The sequence below is a fragment of the Miniopterus natalensis genome, chromosome 9 (genome assembly GCF_054644295.1).
Source record: "Miniopterus natalensis isolate mMinNat1 chromosome 9, mMinNat1.hap1, whole genome shotgun sequence".
NCBI classification, from domain to species: Eukaryota; Metazoa; Chordata; class Mammalia; order Chiroptera; family Miniopteridae; genus Miniopterus; species Miniopterus natalensis.
The window spans coordinates 8,754,918-8,776,444 of NC_142089.1; the positions used below are offsets into that span (position 1 = coordinate 8,754,918).

The following is a 21,527-nucleotide window of genomic DNA, read 5'->3' on the forward strand; positions in this document are numbered from 1 at the left end:
TTGCTGTCTGGCTTTGGGTAGGAGACCATAGGGGACCACTTCTTAGCCTCTCAGTGTTTGTTCCTCTACCTGGACCCTTCCCGGTGAGAGGATGAGCTAGTGCCAGGCAGGAGAAGCTGATAGGATAAAGTTGAGGGGGGGTCTGACCTTCATCCCCCCTCCTCATCCTCATGGTGAGCTCCATTTCTTTTTTTTAAATATGTTTGTATTGCTTTCAGAGAGAGGAAGGGAGAGGGAGAGAGAGCTAAAAACATCAATGACGAGATAAAATCATCGATCGGCTGCCTCCTGCACACCCCGTACTGGAGTTCGAGCCTGAAACCCAGGCATGTGTCCTGACCTGGAATTGTACCATGACCTCCTGGTTCATGGGTTGACACTCAACCACTGAGCAACACCGGCCAGGCAGTGATCTCCATTTCCAATGGAGGGAATTCAGGGAAGACCCCCAAAATCTCCCCACCCCCTGGCCTGGGCCCACTAAACCCTACTGATTCTTGGCAAGTGTGGGAAGAGGTCAGGTGGGAGAAAAGGCTCAGCCCTGATTAATAGGGTCAGTTTCTACTGGGGAGAAGGTTTGCAGTCAGGACTATGGGGGCAGGGCTGGTTGGAGTATGGCTCGAATAGCATAGGGGAGCACAAAAGTGCAGGGTTCCCTATAGATAGTAAAGTCTACTGTTGATTCCACACCCCAAGTGCCCCTTTGGGAAAATTGTTCTTTTTAAACCACAGGATTCCAAAAAACAGCTGGAGAAGGCGTGGAAGGACTATGAAGCCAAAATGTAAGTGTCCGCAGCCAGGTGGTTTGTCCAGGAAAGTGATGTTTGTGTTGTAGCAGGAGACTGGATTCGGGAAGAACCTAAACACTGCCAGGACATGCCACCCAAAAGTGCATGACATCTTGCTCTCTAGTTGCATTTATGGGGGGTGGGAGTGGTCGTGGTGGGGGTGGTTTATGAACAGGCCTAACTAGAGTCTGGGGGCTGGACCACAAGACCACCACAGGGGAGCTATTGCGAAGGGATTGCAGAACGCTGCTCTCAGAGACCCAGCTACTTTGTGGTGCTTGGTGTGCCAGAGACAGAGGAGCTACTGTTTACTGGACACCTCTATATGCTGGTCATTTAACCCTCACAATCACCCAGCCCTGTGAGGGAGATATTAGTATCCCAATTGGCAGAGAGGGAATTGGAGGCTCAGAGAGATTAAGTCACTTTCCCAAGGCCACACAGCTAGGCAGAGGCAGAGCTTGGGTTTGTGCACCTTGATCCTCCTTCTGCACCACCAGGTGGTATCTATAAGCAGTTGGACATAGAGGAGGAAAGGGAGTTGATGGCATACCCTGGCCTCTTGTGTGCACCACCGATGACATCGTGGGGATGAAGGAGCCTCAGGCACCCAGTGACCAACTCCCTGTGAGTGGAGACACCTCAGGCTCTGACTTCTGGACTCTGCAGGTCCTACCTCAACCCTCTACCAGGGCCCAGCCAGGCCCACTGTACCCCTTTATAAAATTTTTTCGCTTGCATTTTGCAAAAGCTATACATGTTCATTATGAATAACTTAGAAGCTCTGAAGTAAAAGAAGAAACATTTTAATCATCCTGAGGAGAGGATTAGGGTCATGCGGGGAGTATCTAGTACTTCTCTGTTGTTTGAGGGTTTCTTTTACATGGTGTGGGTAGCACAGTAATTTTATCACTTAAAAAGGGTGAGGGAAGAAGGAACTAACAAAAACTACGAGGAAAATCCTTCATTTCCAAGGCTAAAGTATTAACATCTTTGTAGCTATTTTTCTATATATAAATATTTGTATAAATCTCTACATCATTACATGTTCATATACAGTCACTTAAATGGTGCAAGGTGTGCCGATGTCTGCATGTCCACAGTGTATTTCATCTGCCCCTGTCACTGGGGAAGCATCCTTGGAACTAAATCTTTGCTCCCACTCATAAATATTTCTGTAGGTTCAATTCCAAGAAGTAGATCCTGGAGCTTTATTGTTCCAGCTCCCGGAGCCACGGGGAGGAACCTCTCCCTCTACCATGAAGGTTATGACTTCTCCCTCCACCACCAGCATCTCCATCTGCACTCCAGCTATGGGTGTAGATCCTGCAGTGGTGGGTGTGGGAGCTATATTGGGTGTTGCCATCTGCCCTCATTAAAGGCCTAGGGAGGGGTGTGGACACACAAGCTATCTTTTGCTTTATGGATGTGGGTCACATGGCCTTCCTGAGTTACCTTGAAAAAGCCCTTAGCCTCTCAGGGCATTGTCTACCAAATGGGAAGAATTAACCTTACCCTGCTGACCTTCCCCAAGAAGCTCTGCTTGTACCAGGTTTATATATTGAGCTTGCCTATGAGGGTCCATTTATTTTTTTATTTTATTTTATTTTTTTTAATATATCTTTATTGACTTCAGAGAGAGAGGAAGGAAGAAGGAGAGAGAGATAGAAACATCAATGATGAGAGAGTCATTGATCAAGCCCGCAACCCGGGCATGTGCCCTGACCGGGAATCGAACTCCAATCACCTGGATCCTAGGTTGATGCTCAACCGCTGAGCCACGCCCAGCCGGGCGAGGTTCCATTTAAAGAAAAGATTCTGTGTAACTGATGGGGAAAGGGGCTTGGCTGAGATGATTTAGTGAGTTATCGATAGGGCCTGGCCTAAAACCCAAAGCTTCTGAGTCCAGTGTTCTTCCTGCCTTGCTACGTGGTCTCCTGGCTTCTGACATGCATGTTACATAGGTTGAGCTACATGTCCTGGCATAGGTGATTTGTACATTTCTTTTTATGAGCGCTCCAGGTACAGCTAGATATTGATGAGCCATGAGTCAAACCAGTCTGGGCAGCAGCTGGAAGGGCCCAGGGCCCTGATAGCATCTGTCTGAAAACACGAGGAGTCTCATCCGTGGATTGTTCATATAGGAGGAGGGTTCCTGCTCCACCTGGCACTGCTGAAAAGGCATCTCAGGCCCCGTGCAGGGGCCAAGTTTATCTAGGATGTTCCATGTGCAGGTCTGTTTCCTCATCCGCAAAATGGGGCCAGTGATACCTTGCAGCATTGCCATGGGGATGAAGTAAGTGTAGTGCATGTGAAGCTCCTGGCACTGCATTTCAACAAGTATGTATTGGCCATCTTTCTGAGCCAGAGCTGGGACCACAGTAACACAGCAAGGGGCTGAGAGGTGGGAGCCCAGACCTCTGCTCCCAACATTTCCCCTAGTCAGCTTGGGATCGTGGGCAATCATTTCCCTTGTCTGGGTCTCAGCTTCATCATTTGCAGAATAATCCCTGACCATGATCTATTGAAAAAGACACCATGACTGTCACCAGCTGTGGGAGCCAGGCATGGAAAGAGGGATGGAACAAATCTGAGCACAGTGTTGGCCAGGTAGACCTGGGTTCAAATCCTGCTCTACCAGCTAACAGCTGTGTGACTTGAACAAGTGACTTATCATCTCAGGCCCCTCAGCTATAAAATGGGGTTATTGCTTTAGTGCCTAAAAATAATAATTAGTAATAATAGCAGCTAATACCTATACTTAATTAAGAGCTTCCTTTGTACCAGACACTGTGATAAGCCCTTTACATCTGTTACCTGATTTATTCCCCTTAGCAGGGAAAGGTGCCATTATTACCTCCAATCTGTAGGTAAGTAGTGAGGGGAAAAACCACCACATTCCCCGCCTTAGTGGGTCCCACTGGTTTGTAAGCAAGAAGAGAAGTGGCTCAGTAAATAAGCAATAAGGCCATAATCAGCACACATGTAGCAGAAAAAGCAAGTCGTTTTGTTTGGGTGGAGGGGAGGGTGGTCGGAACAGGCATCACAGGAGAGGTGGTTCCAGGCCAGGCTGGTGGGTGCCTGACCCACTTTGTTTCCTCTCCTCCCCTCTCCTCCCCTCTGTGTTTCCCGTCTCCCGAGTGTTGCGCTGCCATCCCCTCTCCAGCCACCTCCTCCTTAGTAACCAGCATTTCAGCGTGTTTCACTCGCCATTTCATTTCACTCCTGCTGCCACTCCATTCAGAGGAACTAAGAGCCTTCCTAATGGTTGAAATGTTTATAAATGTTGGTGATCCTTGAGGACAGGGAAGGAACGGGAGTTGCTGTTATATGTGGGGGGGGAGGTGTGTGTGATGGAATAAAAAGCACTCCCCAGCTATTAGTTTGAGGTGTCTCAGGTCATCTGATGTCAGACTTCGTAGGGTAAATCTCTGTAAATTACCAGAGCTGAGGCTGAGGGACAGAGCCATGGTAATTCACAAAGTCATGTATGTACCTTACAGTTTATCTTCATCCTGGGCTAACTTGCTCTGTCCTTTAATCTCCACTAGACTCTGTATTTAAAATATTGAATAAATAACTAAGGAAGTACCCTATACTGGAAAGATTATCTAAAGGAATCACTAATAGTTCTTATTTAATCATTAGTATCATTATCATCACCATAATCCTGCCATTTATTGAAGGCTTACCATATGCCAGGGACTGTACTAAATGTTTCCCATGTAATCACATCACCTGAGAACTAGACAGTATTAGTATCATTTTTGAAATGGAGGAACTGAGGCTTAGAAAGGTTTATAAAGGTTAAGTAAGTGAGGGAGCTGCCAGTCAGTTCCAGAATCCACGTTTCTAGCCACTGTACTGTATTGTCACTTCCTTTCTGTCCATTTACTCTGCAGCAGACAGCCTTCCATGCCACCATGTATACAGAGCCTCCACATCCTTTTTAAGAGCTGCCTAATGTCCCTATACAGGGACATAGCATAATTGATTTAACCACTTCCTATTGGTAGACACCTAGTTTGCTTTTTTCACTATTGAGAGATATAGTAACAAAATATACTTGGGAGAGTCCCCTGCCCCCTCCCAGCTGCTCTGCCCACTCAGTCTCCTGCCCTACTTAGCAAGCTGCCAGGCTCATCATTGCTAACACTGCAGGCCTAGCCATTGCCTCTCTACTGCTTATCTTCAGATCCAAAATGAGGCATCTGCCCTGATCCTCAGGCCCAGTTCACAGATCCGGTACTTACCCCTAACAGCACCCTGCCACAAACTCCCACTCAGAATGAAAAACAACCACTTGTGAGAAAATTTAAATAAACTTTAAAAGCCTGCAGAACCCCACTCTAGAGCAGTGGTTCTCACCCAGAGATACTTTTGCACCTCCACCCTCACCCCCAGGAGACATTTCTGGTTTTCACAACTGGGGAGATTGGCATCTAAGAGGTCATGGATGCTGCTAAGCATCCTACACCCACAAGGCAGCACCCACAACAAATGTCTTTAGTTCCAAGGTTGAGAAACTGCTCCAGGTAGATTCTGCATGTAAACACTATCCTAGAGGTCTCACCTCAGTAAGGCCTGGCGCCTTAGTGCCAGAAGGGACCATTCTAGGCCATTGCTCCCTCATTTTACAGATGGGAAATTGAGGCGTAGAGGGGCCTATAGTCTTCTATGTGCTAAGTCTTTTGCATACTTGATCTTATCTGGGTGCAGATAAGGGTCCCCATTTTCCAGATGAGAAGATAGGCTCAAAGAGGGGAAGTAATGCAGCTCCTAATGTATCAATGTCTGGCTGCTCTGCTCTGGACTGGAACCCACTTGGGAGCAGAACTGTTAAAGTGAGGTGTTTCCTTTATACAAGATTTGTGGTCACATGTATCCAGCCTCCAATATGAAAATACTCTCCTGGCAGGAGTGGGTGATCCAATGGGTGTGGGATTCACACACAGTTCCACCCATCCCTAAAGAGAAAAACAGACGACCCTTAAAATCTGCAGGGAGAAGGCCCAGGTTACTTTCGGTTACAGGGATGGGAAGTGCTTTCTATTTTCACTTACAAAGAAAAGAACAAAGGTTTTCTAAGCTTTAATGGGGAGCTCCACAGCTCAGAAGACAAGGTGCTGAGTGGTCGTCTAACCCACATGGTTCTAAATCCCTTCCAGCAAAATCAGAAGTGGTCACCCCAATTCCCAGCTGGTCCTTATCTGAGCCTGTCACCTGTATAAAAACCCTTAGTCCTTCCCATTGCTTTTGGGATAAAGGCCAGAACCTTGACAGGCTCTGAATTAGGCTCTGCATGGTCTGGCCCCTCTTTAGCTCACCTGGAACCACCTCCCTCTCCATCTGGGCTCCTGATCCCTCCTGCCTCCAGCCGTCACATGCTCTGCTCCTCCTACCCAGCCCTAGATTCCTCCAAGGCAACTTTTCAGACTTCAGATCCCAGCTCAAACATCAATTCCTGAGCAGCCGCAAAAGGTTGAGTCCCTCATTTCTCTCCCACCTCTCTTCTCACGGCTGTGATTTGATCCATGTCTCTCCCCCACGAGCCTGTGGCCTCCCTGAATCTGCCGTGTTCACCATGTACCCCAGCCCTACGACACAGCCGGCACACAGGAGGGCCCCGTCACTCTCATGTGCCCATGGCAGAGAGCAGGATGTAGGGATGGTGGGACGCGAAGGGGACTGGCGAGAGATGTTCAGGCCTGTCTCTCCTTGGGTCTAGGGCCAGGCTGGAGAAGGAGAGGGACCGGGCCAGAGTGACAGGAGGGAACCCTGGGGAGGTGGCCCAGGACACGCAGAGGGAGCGGCGCGTCTTCCAGCTGCACATGTGCGAGGTAACAGGGGCTCTGGAGGAGGGTGGGTGGGATGTGTCTTCCTGTTTGCCTCTCCTGATCCTCCATGGGCCCAGTCACAGGCTCAGCTCAGGTCCTGGTCAGATGGCCTTTGGGATGTCACCAAGCTTCAGTCATGGCCAAGAGGATTACCCTGGGGTGGAGACGATCCTTGTCCCTAAGATATAGCTTCTGCTCACGTGGTACATCTTGCCCTGCCCTCCCCCCAGTACCTGCTCAAAGCCGGGGAGAGCCAGATGAAGCAAGGTCCTGACTTCCTGCAGAGCCTCATTAAGTTCTTCCACGCCCAGCACAAGTAGGTTCCTCCCCACATCCCCAAAGTCCCCAACCTACCCCCACACCTTGCCCCTTAGCCCATCAGGCAACAGAGAACACAGCCGGTGGCCAGGTCTGGCAGACCCTCAAGGACTCTGTATGTCTGTACCTTGTAATGTTTTTTCAGCTTTTCTTTGTTGAGCACTCTCCATTTGTCAGGCACTAAGTGCTTGACTCACTTGATCTCAATCCCCCAACACCCCTGTGAGCAGGTACTGTTATCCCCATTTTACAGATGCAAAAACTGAGGCTCAGATTTACTAGTAAGTGGGCTCTGGACCCAGACACTTTAACTCCAGAGTGCCTGTTCTTGACCATCAGACTATACTGCCCGGTGATCCTTCGAGCACCTTCGCTGATACTTCGTGCCTCATTGCTCGTTTTCATTTCTCTCTGGTTCCTTGTTTGGCCTCACACCTCTTAGCTTTTTCCAAGATGGCTGGAAGGCTGCTCAGAGCCTGTCCCCCTTCATCGAGAAGCTGGCGGCCTCGGTACATGCAGTAAGTGGGGCCTCACCCTTTGGCATGTGCTCAAGGCCCCTGTCCTTCCGGAGAACCTGTGGGTGTGGGAGAGCTGGTCCCTGCCCAGAGAGTGAGGCTCCTGCCCTGCCGCTCTGGTGTTGGGCTCTGCACCAGGCACATCTGCGGGTGGATGATGGTGTCCTGCCCTCTGTCCCATAGCTGCGTCAGGCCCAGGAGGAGGAGCTCCAGAAGCTGGCCCAGCTCCGGGACTCCCTGCGAGGGACGCTGCAGCTTGACAACAGAGAGGTCAGCCCCTGATTCATCCCAAAAGAAATGCCTTCCCCCAAGGCACACCATGTGGGGGGTGGGCGGAGAAGGAAGGCTTCTCAGGGCCCCTTAAGTCTGCTTGTGGGAGACCCCTGCAGAATGGGGCTCTTCCCAACCTGAGGTCTCCTTTGCACGTCTGAGGAACAGGAGAGCATGAGCCGGAAGAACTCAGGAGGTGGTTACAGCATCCACCAGCATCAAGGCAACAAGCAGTTTGGGACAGAGAAGGTGGGCTTTCTATACAAGAAAAGTGACGGGTAAGTGACTGGAGAGCCTAAGCAACTTCCCTAAGCCACACAGCCAGTAAATGTCAGGGCTGGAGTTGCTGACCAAAGGGGCCATTCTCATCATCTGTGTAAACCTGAGGGTTCCCATACGCTCCACTGTGGCGATGCAAAATCATCACAGTCCGGGGCACACAGGCTTCTGAAAGTCACTGGTGGCTCTTAACTTGAAGAATGGCAGCAGCTAGCACTTTGAGCGCCCATATGCCCTAAACAGTCTCCATGCCCTCTCTCAGCCTCTTCAGTGTACTGAATATGCCTCGAAATGAAAGGGTTGCCTGCGCCTTGCTCCCTGGTGTAAAAAATTCAGTCTGGGAAATGCAAACACCCTTATGGGACGTGTTCATGTTTCTACTTTCTAATCAGTTTTTTCAGAGAAGATAACTGTTAAACCAATTAATATTTACAGGAGAACAGAAGTGTTAGGTAGCTTTGGAGCGTGGATTTGCTAATTGTATTTTTGGAGTCTCGATATTTATGTTGCTTTGTCTTTAACCATAATTCATCTGTTGTGGTCATGAGCCTGTTCCTCCTGTCAGATAAGGAACCCCCTGAGGTTGGGAGCTGTGTCTCCTCCATCAGACTAGAAGCTCTCAGACAGTTAAGGTCACGTGGTCCCCTTTAGAATAAGGATTCCCAGAGAGTGAGGCTGTTTCTCCCATCAGACTGGGAACTTCTTATGGGCAGAGCTGGGTCTCCTCCTTCAGAAGGGAGCCCCAGAAAGTGAGGGATCTAGGGGTCAGGGGTCAGAGAGGTGAAGAGGTGTGTGGCTGGAGGTCATTTGGTGGGGCTGGAGACCTGGTCCAGGACTGTTTTTCTGATACAGGGGAATTAGGTGTGAGCCTTGGGTCACTATCTCTCTATCCCTCTGGGCCCTAGAATTCGAAGAGTCTGGCAGAAAAGGAAGTGTGGAGTCAAGTATGGCTGCCTGACCATCTCACACAGCATGGTGAGGCCTGGAGGGGTGGGGGGGTCTCGGAGCCTCATGGGTCCTTTCCCCTCCTGGTGTTCTGAGCAGACAAGTGTCAAGCCTTCCCCTCCAAGACTGACCCCCAAACCTGGATCCAGGTTACTGGAGACCACTTGTGGAGGGAAGGATGAGACCCAAAGCTCCCAGCCTTGTCTTGGCCCACACTCCACAACCTTAATGTGCTGGGGGAGGAGAGACATAAACAGGAGCAGGATTATGCCCATTTAACAGAGTGAGAAACAGACGCCTAAGAGTTTGGGAGGCCCAGAGGGTAACGTGCATTTTCCGCTCCGACTCCCCACAGATAAACCGGCCCCCAGTGAAGCTGACCCTGCTGACGTGCCAAGTGAGGCCAAACCCCGAGGAGAAAAAGTGCTTTGACCTGGTGACTCGTGAGTAGTCCCTGCCTCTTCCCCACAACTGCCCAAGGCTTCTCTAAGTGACCTGTCAGCAACCAGGGACTGCAATTAGGGGCCTGGGTCCAATTCCACATGTTTATCAAACATCTGCTACTGCAGGCAGAGGACTCCTTAGGCCCTGGGCACTCTGTAAAGCATGTTTGAATGAATTTGTGTAATTTGGCTTTTGGAATTATTATTACTTTAAAATGTTCACTTTTCACCCTTTGGAGCCTTTGATGCCAGGCTTTCCCAGGGGCAGCTGTAGTCTGAGAAAGGCCTACGTCTCATCCTTAGGGGGCCCTCTCTGGCAGGGGTGTGACTGGGGACCCAGGACTGTAAGATGAGGGGGAGTGTCCGGAGGACGGGGGCAGATTGAGCACTGTCAAAGATTAAAGAGAGGAAGGCCTGCCCTGCTGTGGGGAATTGAAAATGCTGCTTGGAGGAGAGAGCATTTGACCTTACTCTTGAAGGACACAGGAGGTGGAATTTGGGGAGGGCATTTCAGGGACAGAATTGGTATGAGGAAAGGCATGAAAACAGGAGTGGGTCTGGCCAGTTTGGCCAGAGTGTAGGGTTCACACAGGAATAGTAGTAGATGAGGCCTCGGAGTGCCTCTTAAAGGTCTGGACCTCATTTCCTGGCAGTAGGGAGCCTAGGAGGGTCTTGGAGCAGGGGAGTGGTGTGGTTAGAGCAGGACCTTAGGCAACAGCAATCTGGCAGTTGGTACAGGCCGAGGGAAGGGGAAGAGATGGGGAGCAGGGAGACCAAATAGGGGGCTGTGGGACCAGGTGGGGTGTGGCAGTGGGTTCAGAGGAGACACTGCCTCTGAGCTGGGTGGGGTCCTGTGCCCTAGAATACCTCCCCTGACCCTGGAACCCGGCTTCTGTCAGTGAGCCTTGCTGGTATCCTACTTTGTAGGTGACTTGTGAGAAACGGCCCCCTCTGCTGGCCACTGCCATTACCCGCCCACTGCTGGCTTGGCAGAGCCTGGCCTCAGGGACAAAAGCTCTGTCTGCACCCAGAGGTTTGGGTGAGGGCTCCCTGGGCCCAGGGAAGGCCCACAGGACTGCTGTGGGCCAGAATCTCCTCCTCTCCCAACAGACAACAGGACATACCACTTCCAGGCGGAGGACGAACCTGAGTGTGAGGCGTGAGTGCTCCCTCACAACCAGCCCGGGGTGGGAGCAGGGCAGCCTGAAGGGCGGGCCCCGGGCCCTGGGTGTCATCCCCACCCTGCGCTGCGGCCTACGCACTCTCCGCAGGTGGGTGTCAGTGCTGCAGAACAGCAAGGATGAAGCTTTGAGCAGTGCCTTCCTTGGGGAGCCCAGCGGCAGCCTGGGGCCCTGGGGGGCTGCTGGGCTGGACGGGGAGCTCCAGGACCTCACCAAGCTCCTCATCGCGGAGGTGAAGAGCAGGCCCGGGAACGGCCAGTGCTGCGACTGCGGGGCTGCAGGTCTGCGCGGTGGGGCCACGGCAGGGAGGGAGGTGGCAGTGGAGCACAGGGCCCCGCACCTCCGGGAACTAGCTGCTGTCCTCTGCAGACCCCACGTGGCTCAGCACCAACCTGGGCGTACTCACCTGCATCCAGTGCTCTGGCGTCCACCGCGAGCTGGGTGTGCGCTTCTCCCGCATACAGTCCCTCACCTTGGACCTGCTGGGCCCTTCTGAGTTGTTGGTGAGAGTGAAGCGGTGCCAGAGGGGATTCGGGGTGTGGTTTGATCAGGAGGCGGGTTTGGGCAGAGTGGCTCTGCCTGAGCTCGTGGGGTTGAGGGGCTTGGCTGAGGTGAGGCAAGATCCAGACCCAACAGAAAAGGAGACTTTCGGGGCGGGGTCTCTGGGGGCTCAGTCCTCCAGGGGGCGCTGTCCTAACCACCTCGTCTCACTTTCCTGTGACTCTAGCTGGCCTTGAACATCGGAAACACTCGGTTCAATGAAGTCATGGAGGCCCAGTTGCCCTCACGTGGCTGCCCTAAACCCTCTGCTGACAGTGACATGTAAGGAGATTCTCAGATGGAGGGGTCCTGGCTGGGAATTTTGCTTCCCCAGTTCCCGAGGTCTCAGAAGGACCTTGGACCAAGAGTCTGGGGAGAGGGGAGCCTCAGATCTGGAAGAGTCCAGGACAAGTTCTGGGGAAAAGGAGATCCGTCTCTCCTATGGGATGGCTCCAGGGGTCAACTGGATAGAAACGGGTTTTGCTCTGAGATGCTGTGGTTGTCTTTGGCAGGAGTGCCCGCAGGGACTATATCGTGGCCAAGTATGTGGAACACAGGTTTGCTCGGCGGTCCACACCCGATCCTCAGAGACTCTGGATGGCCATTTGTAACCAGGACCTCCTGTTCATCCTGGAGGCCTTTGCTAATGGGCAGGACTTCGGACAGCCACTGCCAGGGCCTGAGGGGCAGGTGAGAACCCCCTCCAGGGACCACTTATCGCCCACCCGCACTCACATACTCCCCAGTCCTCTAGGACCAGCTATTACTCGCCTCTGCCCACCTCTGACATCTGCTGAAACCCCACCCATCAGAGGGATAAATAGGAAAGAGCACAAGTTCAGTCAAGCAGACCAGAGCCAGAATCCTGGTTCTGTTTTTTCCTGGCTGTGTGATCCAGAGCAGGTTACTTAACTTCTCTGAGTCTCATTTTCTCATCTGTAAAACAGATTTATGGTAGCACCCACAGCTTTGAAATGAGAATTAAGTCATGTGAGTAAAGGGCCTAGTGCACGATATGTGTGCAATAAATTGTTAGTATCTTTTTTTTTCTCTTGAGTACCCTTAGAAGTGGATAAAGGTGGGTCAGGTTAGAGCAAGAAAGGCCATTGTGTGGCTTTCCCAGTAGCAAACACCATGTGAAATGGGGAGTGGGGGAGGATATCAGAGATATTTGAAAGATTAAATCACCAGGAGTTGCTGAACATGGGAAACTGAGTGGCATGTCTTTGAGCTGTCTGATGTCTTTGTGGGGCTGTCCAGGGGGCAGTGGAAGTGCAGTGTGAAAGGGAGGTAAGAGCTTGGAACAGCCTGCATGAGTGACAGCTGAAAGCATGACGTTAGCTGAAGTCCTGGGTGGCAGTGAGAGGAACAGAGAGGAGCCTGGGGCCAAGAACCAAATTTGAGAAACATCTTCTATTGGGGTTAAGAGGAGCCAGAACCATTGAAGGAAGAGATGAAGGAATGATCTTCCACCCTCCTCTCAAACATGAGGCCTGTCCATTCAGTCTCATCTCGCAGGGGTTCTGGCAGCTTCTTATCTAGAGGTGTCGGTGCAGCAGGAGTTCAAGAGGGTAATATTGGGCGGGGGCAGGTGAGCTGGGGGAAACTCAGAGGTGTGGGTATGTATTCAGGCACCTGGAGAGCTCCCCCTGCACTTGGCTGTCAGAGTCGCCACCCAGGCCTCCCTGCCCCTGGTGGATTTCATCATTCAGAATGGGTGAGAACCTCCGTGCCCGTCCGTCCATGTCCGCACGTCGCCCCCCTGCCTTGCTCTTCTCCCACTCTCCTCCCTCCTCTCCTCTTCCTCTTCTTCCTCCTGACATTGACCCCTCACCTGTCCACTCCCTTTCCTTCCTCCCTGACCACACCTCCCCAGCGGTCACCTGGATGCCAAGGCTGCTGATGGGAACAGTGCTCTGCACTACGCTGCTCTCTACAACCAGCGCGACTGCCTCAAGCTGCTGCTGAGAGGGAGAGCTTCTGTTGGCACAGGTGGGGCTCAGACACCTCCTCCATCAGACTCCCATCCCTGACCACCCCTCATGTGGGAGCCCCTGCCTTTTTCCCAGACAGAGAGCACTGGTCACAAGCATGGTCTTTGCAATCCGACTTGGGTCCTAATCCTGGCTTGCCTCTGGTCACCTGTGTGACTGTGGGGTTTGTCCATTCAGCTCTTGAGCCTCAGCTTCCTCCCCTGTAAAATGGGAACCAACCTAGTAGGCCTGTTAAGAGGGTAAAATCAAAGATTGTTTCTGAAAGTACCTAGCCAAATAAATATGAACTGAACCTGAATTATAGTGATTATAATAGCTACCGTTTACCGTTTAACATGTGCCTGGTAATGTGCCAAGTGCTCTGTGCATATTAACTCTTTTAATTTTCACAACAACCTGGTTGGGTAGTTACAAGTATCATACTCATTTAATAGATGAGAAAATTAAGGCCCAAGGTCACACAGCCAGGAAGTAACAGAGCCAGGATTCAAACCCAGACAATTTGATTCCAGTGGCCCATCTTAACCTCTAAGCTATCGTGCGACTTTGACCCTGACCGTGACCCCTGACTTTACCCCTCACAGTGAATGAGGAAGGAGAGACAGCTCTGGACATAGCCAGGAAGAAGCAGCACAAGGAGTGCGAGGAGCTGGTGAGGTCTAGGGAAGGAGGGGACCCTGACCCCTTCTCTCTCTCTGAGCCCTACCCTCTGAACTGGCAAGGCTTTGTTTTTGGCAGCTGGAACAGGCACAGGCTGGGACCCTGGCCTCCCCACTGCACTTGGACTACCCCTGGGGAGTTTCCGCGGAGCCAGGCTCTGACAGCGAGGAGGATGACGAAGAGAAGGTGTGGCCCGGCCCCTGGCTCTCAGGCCTGTAGACAGTAGAAGGAAAGAAGCAGCTTGGCCTGGGGTGGGGGAGGGCGGGGTGAGCTGGAGAAACCAGGTCCTCCCTCCCACCTTCTGCCCCAGCAGCGCTGCCCTCTGAAGCCCCCGGCCCAGGTCCGCTGGGCCAGCGGGAGGGTGGACATCAGCAACAAGACCTATGAGACCGTCACCAGCCTGGGATCAGCAGCCCCTCAGAGCCAGAGTGAGGATTGCCCCCCACCCTTACCGGTCAAAAACTCTTCTCGGACCATGGTCCAAGGCCGTGCAGGACATTCCAGTGGAGGTATGGTTGGCTGCCATTCATTGAGGGCCTACTGTGTGCAAGGGCACTGAGCTCAGAGTTACATGTGTTAGTCCATGTCATCACAATCACCTGACAGGTTGGGAGTATCATCTCTGCCTTGTAAGTGCAGGAACGGAGATGTTAAGTGACTTACCCAAGATCCCACAACTAATAAAGTCCCTTATGTGGGATTCAGACTCAGGTCTGTTTTATTCCAAATCTGTCAATGCTTCACTTAAATAAAAAGAGAGAGAAGCATTCATTGAGCACCCGCCATGTCTTGAGGCCTTTAGGGGATATAAAAACTGGAATGCAATCCCTTATAGTACAAGGCATAATGTCATGTGGAATGTAAATCCCGAAAGGACAGGGACTTTGAGTGTTTTGCTGACTTCTATTTCTCCAGCACCTAGCACGGTGCCCGGCTGTTCTCAAGAGCTATTTGTTGAATGAACGAACAGGTTTGTTCTGGGAGTTCAGGGGAGGGAGAGAGCACATCCTGTTGGGACTCGAGGGTGGTTTAGGAAGGATCCTGGTGGGATCACCTCTGAGCTGAGCCTGAGGATGAGCAGGAGAGCCCAGACCGAGGAGAAGGTGTAGGCAGAAGCAAAACTGTGTATCACGGTGGCCCTGGCTGTTGTGAATGAATGTCGTGGGTGAAGGAGAGTACTGGACAGACAGACAGGGACTGGGGAATGGGGAGATCCTAGAAGCCAAAGTTCACTTTGAAATTGAGCAGAGCAAGAGATAAAGACAGGCTTTATCACTTCTGATTCCAGATCATTCCGAAGTGGCCAGCCTGAGCTCAGAGCCTCCTGCAGCCCCTGAGAGCCAGAGCAGCCCAACGTCTTCCTTGTCTAGCCTTACGAGTCCTGTGGAACATGGGGGTACCAACCAAAGCCCACCCAGCTCTGAAGAGGGTCTCTGGGAGTCCCCGGGCACCTCCCGACCCATCCTGACATCTGGAACCACTCCTGCAGAGCTGTATCCCCCCGTCAGGTTCAGGTTGGTGAGAGCCCAGCTGTGCAACCCGGGCAAGTGCCCTGACCTCTCTGAGCATCCATTTATTTCCCCGCCTCTAAGCTGTATCTGCCTGAAGGCTGGGCTACCTTCCAGCTCTGTGGCCCATGGCTAATGCAGAAATGCTAGCGTTAGAGTGGACTGCTCTCTCCTTTACACACCTGCCCCGAGTCTGGCCTGGAATGCTGATTAAGAATCCAGGACCCAGACCGCTAGCTGGAGCAGAGGAGGCTTAGTCCAGAGGATGTCTTTGCTCTGTCCCCACCTTCAACCCAGGAGCCAGTCCTCTCTTCCTTGCAAACCCTTTCAGTTTGGAGTTTGGGGAGTAGTCATAGGGGAATCTCCAGAGCTCTCCCAAGTCAGTTCCAGGCCTCTGACACCTGTGATGGACCCAGCGTGGGGGGCTTGTGGACTCTCCCCACCCATCCTAAGCCCTCAGCCTTGCTCTACACCTGAGCCCTTTCTCTCTACTTGGGGGGCTCTCTGGCATGGGGGTCACATTGGCCTTTCCCTGCTTTCCAGCTCTGAGAGCACTCGCTCCTACCGGCGGGGCGCCCCAGAACCTGGAAGACTGTCCCTCAGCCAGGCAGCCTCTACACAGAAGGAACATGCCGGTAGGTAGGAGCTTGGGACTGTGGTTTGCGGGGAGATGGCAGAGTACCTGGGAGGCAGAGTTGGTCAAGAGTAGGTGTATTGGGGTGGGACACCTCTCCCCATGATCGGGGTACATATGGCCCTAAGTGGCAACAGTTTGGCCATTCCCTGTCCTGGTCTCCTCCTTCCCCACCCCAGACGAGGACGGGTGAAGCTGGGGAGCGCCCAGGCCTTGAGAGATGGCAGAGGTGATGAGGCCCAACCCCTGGCTGCTCCCCAGGAGAGGATGAGCACAGCTGTGTCAGCCAAGCCGGTTGCTCAGGGGGGTCGCTGCCCTTCAGTCAAGGCCGGGTTAGGGTGGCTGTGTACAGCCCTCGGTTTGCCTAACTCTCCGCCTGTACAGGAGTCCCCTGGAGCCTGCCGAGGCTGCCGGCTCCCAGGCACAGAGGATGTGCATACATTTAGTTGAGGAACCTGGGAAGGAAGCCTCCTCTCTTCCTTGGCCCCCTGGGAGTTCCTCAGGGATGGCATTGGCTGTCTGTGTCAGGAGTGGAGGAAGGTGAGGGCAGGGGCTGGGTCTCTCTGGGGAATTGTCATCCCCAGTCTATCAAAATCAGGCACCAGACACAAATCTGTGTCCATAACCAGGTATCCATCACCCAGCATTTAGTTGATGCCTGTTGTTGAAGCATGAAGAGCCCCAGCTTTAGAGCGAGGAGACCTGGGCAAGTGGCTTCACTCCTTTAAGCCTCAGTTTCATCGTCTGTGAAATGGGGATACTTTCACCTACCCGCATACTATGATATAATTTCATCACCATAGGGCAGTTGTGAAACTAAGTAAGATGAACAGCTGGTATATAATAAGTGCTTAGAAATGTCCGTTTTCACCCTTCTCTCCCCAGGTTGACTTCAGTGAGCAAGAGGGCTCAGGAATCGGGGTTCTTCTGGCAGGTTCTGTGCAACATTTGCAAGACTGGCTCCTTGCTGGCACTTGCATGCCTGGACCACCCTCGTGCTGGACCCCGACATTCCGAGCTAGGACTTGAGCCCACAGCACTGGGGAGCTGAGGTGTTCATTTCCATGGGCCTTGCTCTCTCTGTCCCTGTGCCTCTGTGGCTGCCTTCCTCCCTGCCATGGGCCCCTGCCCTTGTCCCAGCCCCTGCCAAGGACGCTGGGCCCTTCCACGTTGGGGCTGGTGGTGGTTCTTTCCCCTCTATCTCATTACCCCCCAGCACCAGGGAGCCCTTTGTCTGGATCTGAGTGCTCCTGAGCTAGTTTCAGTTGCAGAAGCCTCAGTCTCTCATCAGACCAGGACTGTTTCTTCCATCAGTCTGGGGGCCCCACGAGAGCAGGACCAGCAAGCCCTCATCATTCACCAGACCAGGGATTCTGCCAGGCTAGGGACTGTCTCCTCATTCATTCACTAGTATTTCTCTACTGAGATCTGGCTCTATGCCCAGACCTGTACGAGGCACTGCAGATGCCTTGTGAGTAAGACAAGGGTCCTGCAGACGTGGCCCCTTCCTGGGAAGCTGATCCCAAGGGTTGAGCTTGGGAATGGGCTGGGCAGATGGCTCTGGGACCAGGGGCAGACTGACAGTCATCTGTATGACACTGCAGTTGTCTACAGCCCATATCCATTCTGAGTGGCCAGTGTCCATGCTGGACTCCCTGTTAACTAAATAGTCTGAATGTCACTCCTTTTGAGGGACAGCACAGCCTTCCTGGGGGACCTCTTCTACATTCCCAGTCAAGAAGCAGAGTACGAATCCCCCTGCAATTGTCCACTCTCCTTGACTTAGCAGGAAAGAAAGAGAAGGTCCTAGAAGATGGGTCCTCGCTTCTTTCTTCTTTCTTTTGGTCAACTCAGGAGCCTTCCAATCTCAGGGAAGGAAAGGGTCACAAGGAAGAAGGCGAGTGATAGAAATGGGGGGGCAGAGGCTTAACGGTTCTGCTTCCCAGCGCCAGAAACTCCACCCTGGCTTCCAGCCCCACAGAAGACAGATCCACCTAAGCCATTGCCAGTCTCCAACACCTCAGCGTCACAGTCGCTGGTGGGACGCCAGAGGGTGCCAGTGGCCAACGCGGCAGCCTGGCCCGGAGGCTGGGCCGTGTACCCTGGAGACCTAGCTGCCCTGTGATCCCACAGGAACAGAATTGTCCTCTGAGCCCCAGTGTCTGGTTTTCATCTCTGACTTGTTCTTTCGTTCATCTCTAATAAAAGATTTTTTTAGTAAATCCCAGTGGTTTTATTTATGTGATCTGAAGAGCAGTGGGGAAGGGGAGGGAATCTTAGGGCTTGAAGTTCTTTCTCTGGGAGACTGCCTGGTATAGAGCAGTGGTTTGCAACCAGGGGCAGTTTTGCCCCAAGGGACATTTGATGATGCAGAGATTTTAATTGTTCCCAGTGGGATGGTGCTACTGGCATCTAGTGGCTAGAGGTCAGGGATGCTGCTAAACATACTACAATACACAGGTCAGCCCCCCACACGATGAATTGTCCTGCCCAAATGTTAAAAGCTGTGGTTGAGGAGCACTGGTGTGGAGGAAAGAGCACTGCACTAGGGGTGAGGAGACCTGCAGTTTAGCTCTGCCCGGTTCTCGTCTCAGTTTGATTTCCCCTGAGACAGGTATTTGGGGGCAAGTAGTTTAATTGTGAGGTGATCCCAGAGAGCATAAGGAGGGAGTAGGGAAGTGAAAGAGAAAAGGTCAAGAAGCAATAAAGGGTGTGTTAATGAGGGGCTGTCGCGGAGAGTATCCAGGCTTACTTTGTTGGGACATTTGACAGACCATATAGATTAGAAGATGCCTTCGAGTTGTCCCACTGAGTGAAGAAATCGATGTTTTACCACCCCCTCCAGTCTCTTGTTATTGGGAGGGTGCTTACTCGGGGTGTCAATTCCCAAGCTCTTCCAGGCACCCCGAAGCCCTCGGTCAGAGAGATGTGGGAAGATGTCAGAAGTATGTCCAGGAATTGCCTGCAGATGACCTCCAGGGAGGACAGGCAGGCAGAGGGAATAAGGGTACCAATAATGTCTGAAACAGTTGAACAATGCAAGCCTGGGCCTCAGTCTCCCCATCAGTACAATGAAGGGGTTGGACTCGTTTTCTCAGAGTCCTTTGAGCCCTGATGTAGGAGTCTTGGCTTCTTTTGTTTTAGTACAACTCAGAGTGGGAACTGGGTGGAAGTTTGAGGAAAATCAAACTTGTTTGTTTGTTATCAAATGATCTTTAATTGAAATATTTTCTTTGTAGTTCTTGACTAGCTGGGCTTCCACTGCACCACTGTTGATGTCACCTATGATGTCATGAGGTTGGCGGCCATCAGGACTGTAGCCCACAGACTGGGCAGTCCCCAGGATCTCCTTGATGGTTCCAGAAAGCTCTCTAGCTAAAGATCAGTGGCACATCTGTTGGGCAATGTTGACAATCTCATCAAAAGTGATATTTCCACTGTGCTTAACGTTTGGCTTCTTTCTGTCTCTGGCAGTTCTTCGAGGGCTTTAATGATCAGGGCAGAAGCAGAAGGCACTGCCTCAATCTGGGCCTGTCTTCTGAACGGTCAGTTTCACTGTACTCCGCAGACCCTTCCAAACACCAGTTGCTTTGGCGATGTCATTACCAACCTATTTTGGAGACGGACCCAGGGGCCCAATCCTGGCAGCGAGGGCAGATGTGGCACCAACTTCCCCACTGGTGCATGGTGGAGGCAACTGGTAGCTGATGAACCCAGATTCGGGACAACTAAAGACAGCTGCACCTAGGTCTCCTCCAAGCTGAAGGCCGAAAGCAAATTTTTTTTCTTTTTTAAAAGGCAATCCTGAGTAACTGCAGACAGCTGTCCCTTCACCCTAGAGGGGCTTGTTTGGGGGTTGGCCAAGAGACCTCCCCAAATTCCAAGCCATTAGTCTACCCTCCTGGAAGCAGCCTACAGTGCTTTACAGAGTCTGGCCCCACCCCCCCCCCCTAATTTTCTGCCTCATTTCTCCCCAGACTCCTCTCACCTCTGCTGCAGTCAAGCCAATTTTTCAGTTCCTGCAACCCTGACACGCCAAGTGCCCTCCCATCCCTAAGTTTTGCACATTTGAAACTCCAGGAGGACTGCTTTGTTCCCCTCTGAATGCCCACAGCTAGAACTTCCTGGCACATAGTAGGTGCGCAATAAGTATATACGAATGAATGTTTCTTCTTCTCTTATGTGAACACTCCCTTCCTTCTCCCTCCAACTCCCACTGTGCACTTCTGCCCAGTTTAAATTTTGTTTCTTCAGAGATGACACCCCCTCCTATGTGTCCTTAAGGTACCCTCCCCTTCCTCCTGCCCCTCACCCAGCTGTGATAATACAGAATTGATTTTGTCCTTACTGGTGGAACGTTTCTCTTGTCCACAGACCCAATCTCAGGCTTGCTGGGACTGGGTCCGTCTTGTTCAAATGCTCAATACATTTGCTGAATGAATGAAAAACCTCACCCCTTCCCATCTCCACCCCAGGACACACAGCAGCAGCTAGAAGCACAGGAGTCCACACCACACTATCCGGGCCTGGGCTGGGGTGGGATTCTCAAAGGTTCTGTCAGGAGAGTCTGGGGATTTCACTGAACATCCCAAACCACAGCTCCCCACGGGGCACACACTGTGGACCACTTTTCATGCTTCCCTTCCAGGTCCCTAAATACCCCCACCCTCCCCAAAGATAACTTCCTGTCAATTAAACTCACTTGTTTAGGAAGAGACCTGGCTCTGCTGGGGACCCTTGGAAGGTCCTTCCTCAGAAACACAGATGTGTGCACAGCTGTGCGGCACAATGCGGTTTCCTCCTCTCCGCCCAAGATGACCCTTCCAGACTCCATGCCCCCGGGAGGCAGTGCCCTGACCGACGGAGGGCACCCGTGCACCCGGGTCGGCACTGCCCTGAGCCTGGCGCGCTGGGGAAACCCGCGCCCGCGTCCTCGGCGCGGTCCTGGGACCAGCAGCACCCGACAGGGCTGCAGGACCTTGTTGGAAATGCGAAAACCTCACGGCTACAAACAGTGGGAGACAGAGGGCCTGGCCCCGCGTGCCCCAGGCTGTGAGCGAGCACGGCGTCGGGCCGCGCTGGGCTTCACGCCCAAAAGTGTGACCCGAGCGCACCCAGCCGCCTCCACCTGGGCGCAGGCACCGAGCTCGGGCCGCCCGCCTTGAACTGTAACGGTGCAGAGACGCCGGAGCTCCCGGGGGACACGCGGGCACCCTTCTCACCGCGACAGCCTTTTTGTCCCGGGACAACAGCCTCCCCACTCGCCAGAGAGCCGTCCGCCCCAGACCTCCCTTCAGCTCCCCCCGAGCCCCACCCCGGGAAGGGCCGGAGGAGACGCGCCCCCTCTCGCAGCCTCGTCCCGCTCGGGAGGCCAGACGGGCCGGCGCGGGCAATCTTTGCCCCGGCGAGTCCTTGAAATCTATATTTAGTGCACGCCGCCCCTCCCCCACGGCGAGGCCGGCGGGCGGGGAGGGGGACCCCGCCCCCGCCCGGCGTGAGTGTCGTGTGTGTTTGCGTCCCGCGCGGGTTGCGCGCCCTCCCTCCGCCTCCGCGCCTCCCGCCCCCGAGGCCCGGCTGCCGCCCTGCGCCCCTCGCCCGGCCCGGCGTCGCGGGCC

General features: G+C 52.9%; 1 protein-coding gene across 1 annotated transcript in view; it reads left to right on the forward strand.

The window, feature by feature from the left end:
- Positions 1–15,917, forward strand: part of ASAP3 (ArfGAP with SH3 domain, ankyrin repeat and PH domain 3) — a 40,172-nt gene extending 24,255 nt beyond the window's left edge. The window contains 22 exon segments of the mRNA XM_087820162.1: positions 733–782; positions 6,111–6,269; positions 6,517–6,628; positions 6,856–6,941; positions 7,386–7,461; positions 7,642–7,728; positions 7,897–8,006; positions 8,913–8,982; positions 9,308–9,395; positions 10,506–10,554; positions 10,667–10,857; positions 10,946–11,079; positions 11,304–11,398; positions 11,629–11,806; positions 12,748–12,833; positions 12,993–13,108; positions 13,695–13,762; positions 13,849–13,956; positions 14,084–14,279; positions 15,059–15,284; positions 15,822–15,853; positions 15,856–15,917. Of these exon segments, the coding sequence (XP_087676288.1) occupies positions 733–782; positions 6,111–6,269; positions 6,517–6,628; positions 6,856–6,941; positions 7,386–7,461; positions 7,642–7,728; positions 7,897–8,006; positions 8,913–8,982; positions 9,308–9,395; positions 10,506–10,554; positions 10,667–10,857; positions 10,946–11,079; positions 11,304–11,398; positions 11,629–11,806; positions 12,748–12,833; positions 12,993–13,108; positions 13,695–13,762; positions 13,849–13,956; positions 14,084–14,279; positions 15,059–15,284; positions 15,822–15,853; positions 15,856–15,917 (2,379 nt within the window).
- Positions 15,918–21,527: the final 5,610 nt, after the last annotated feature.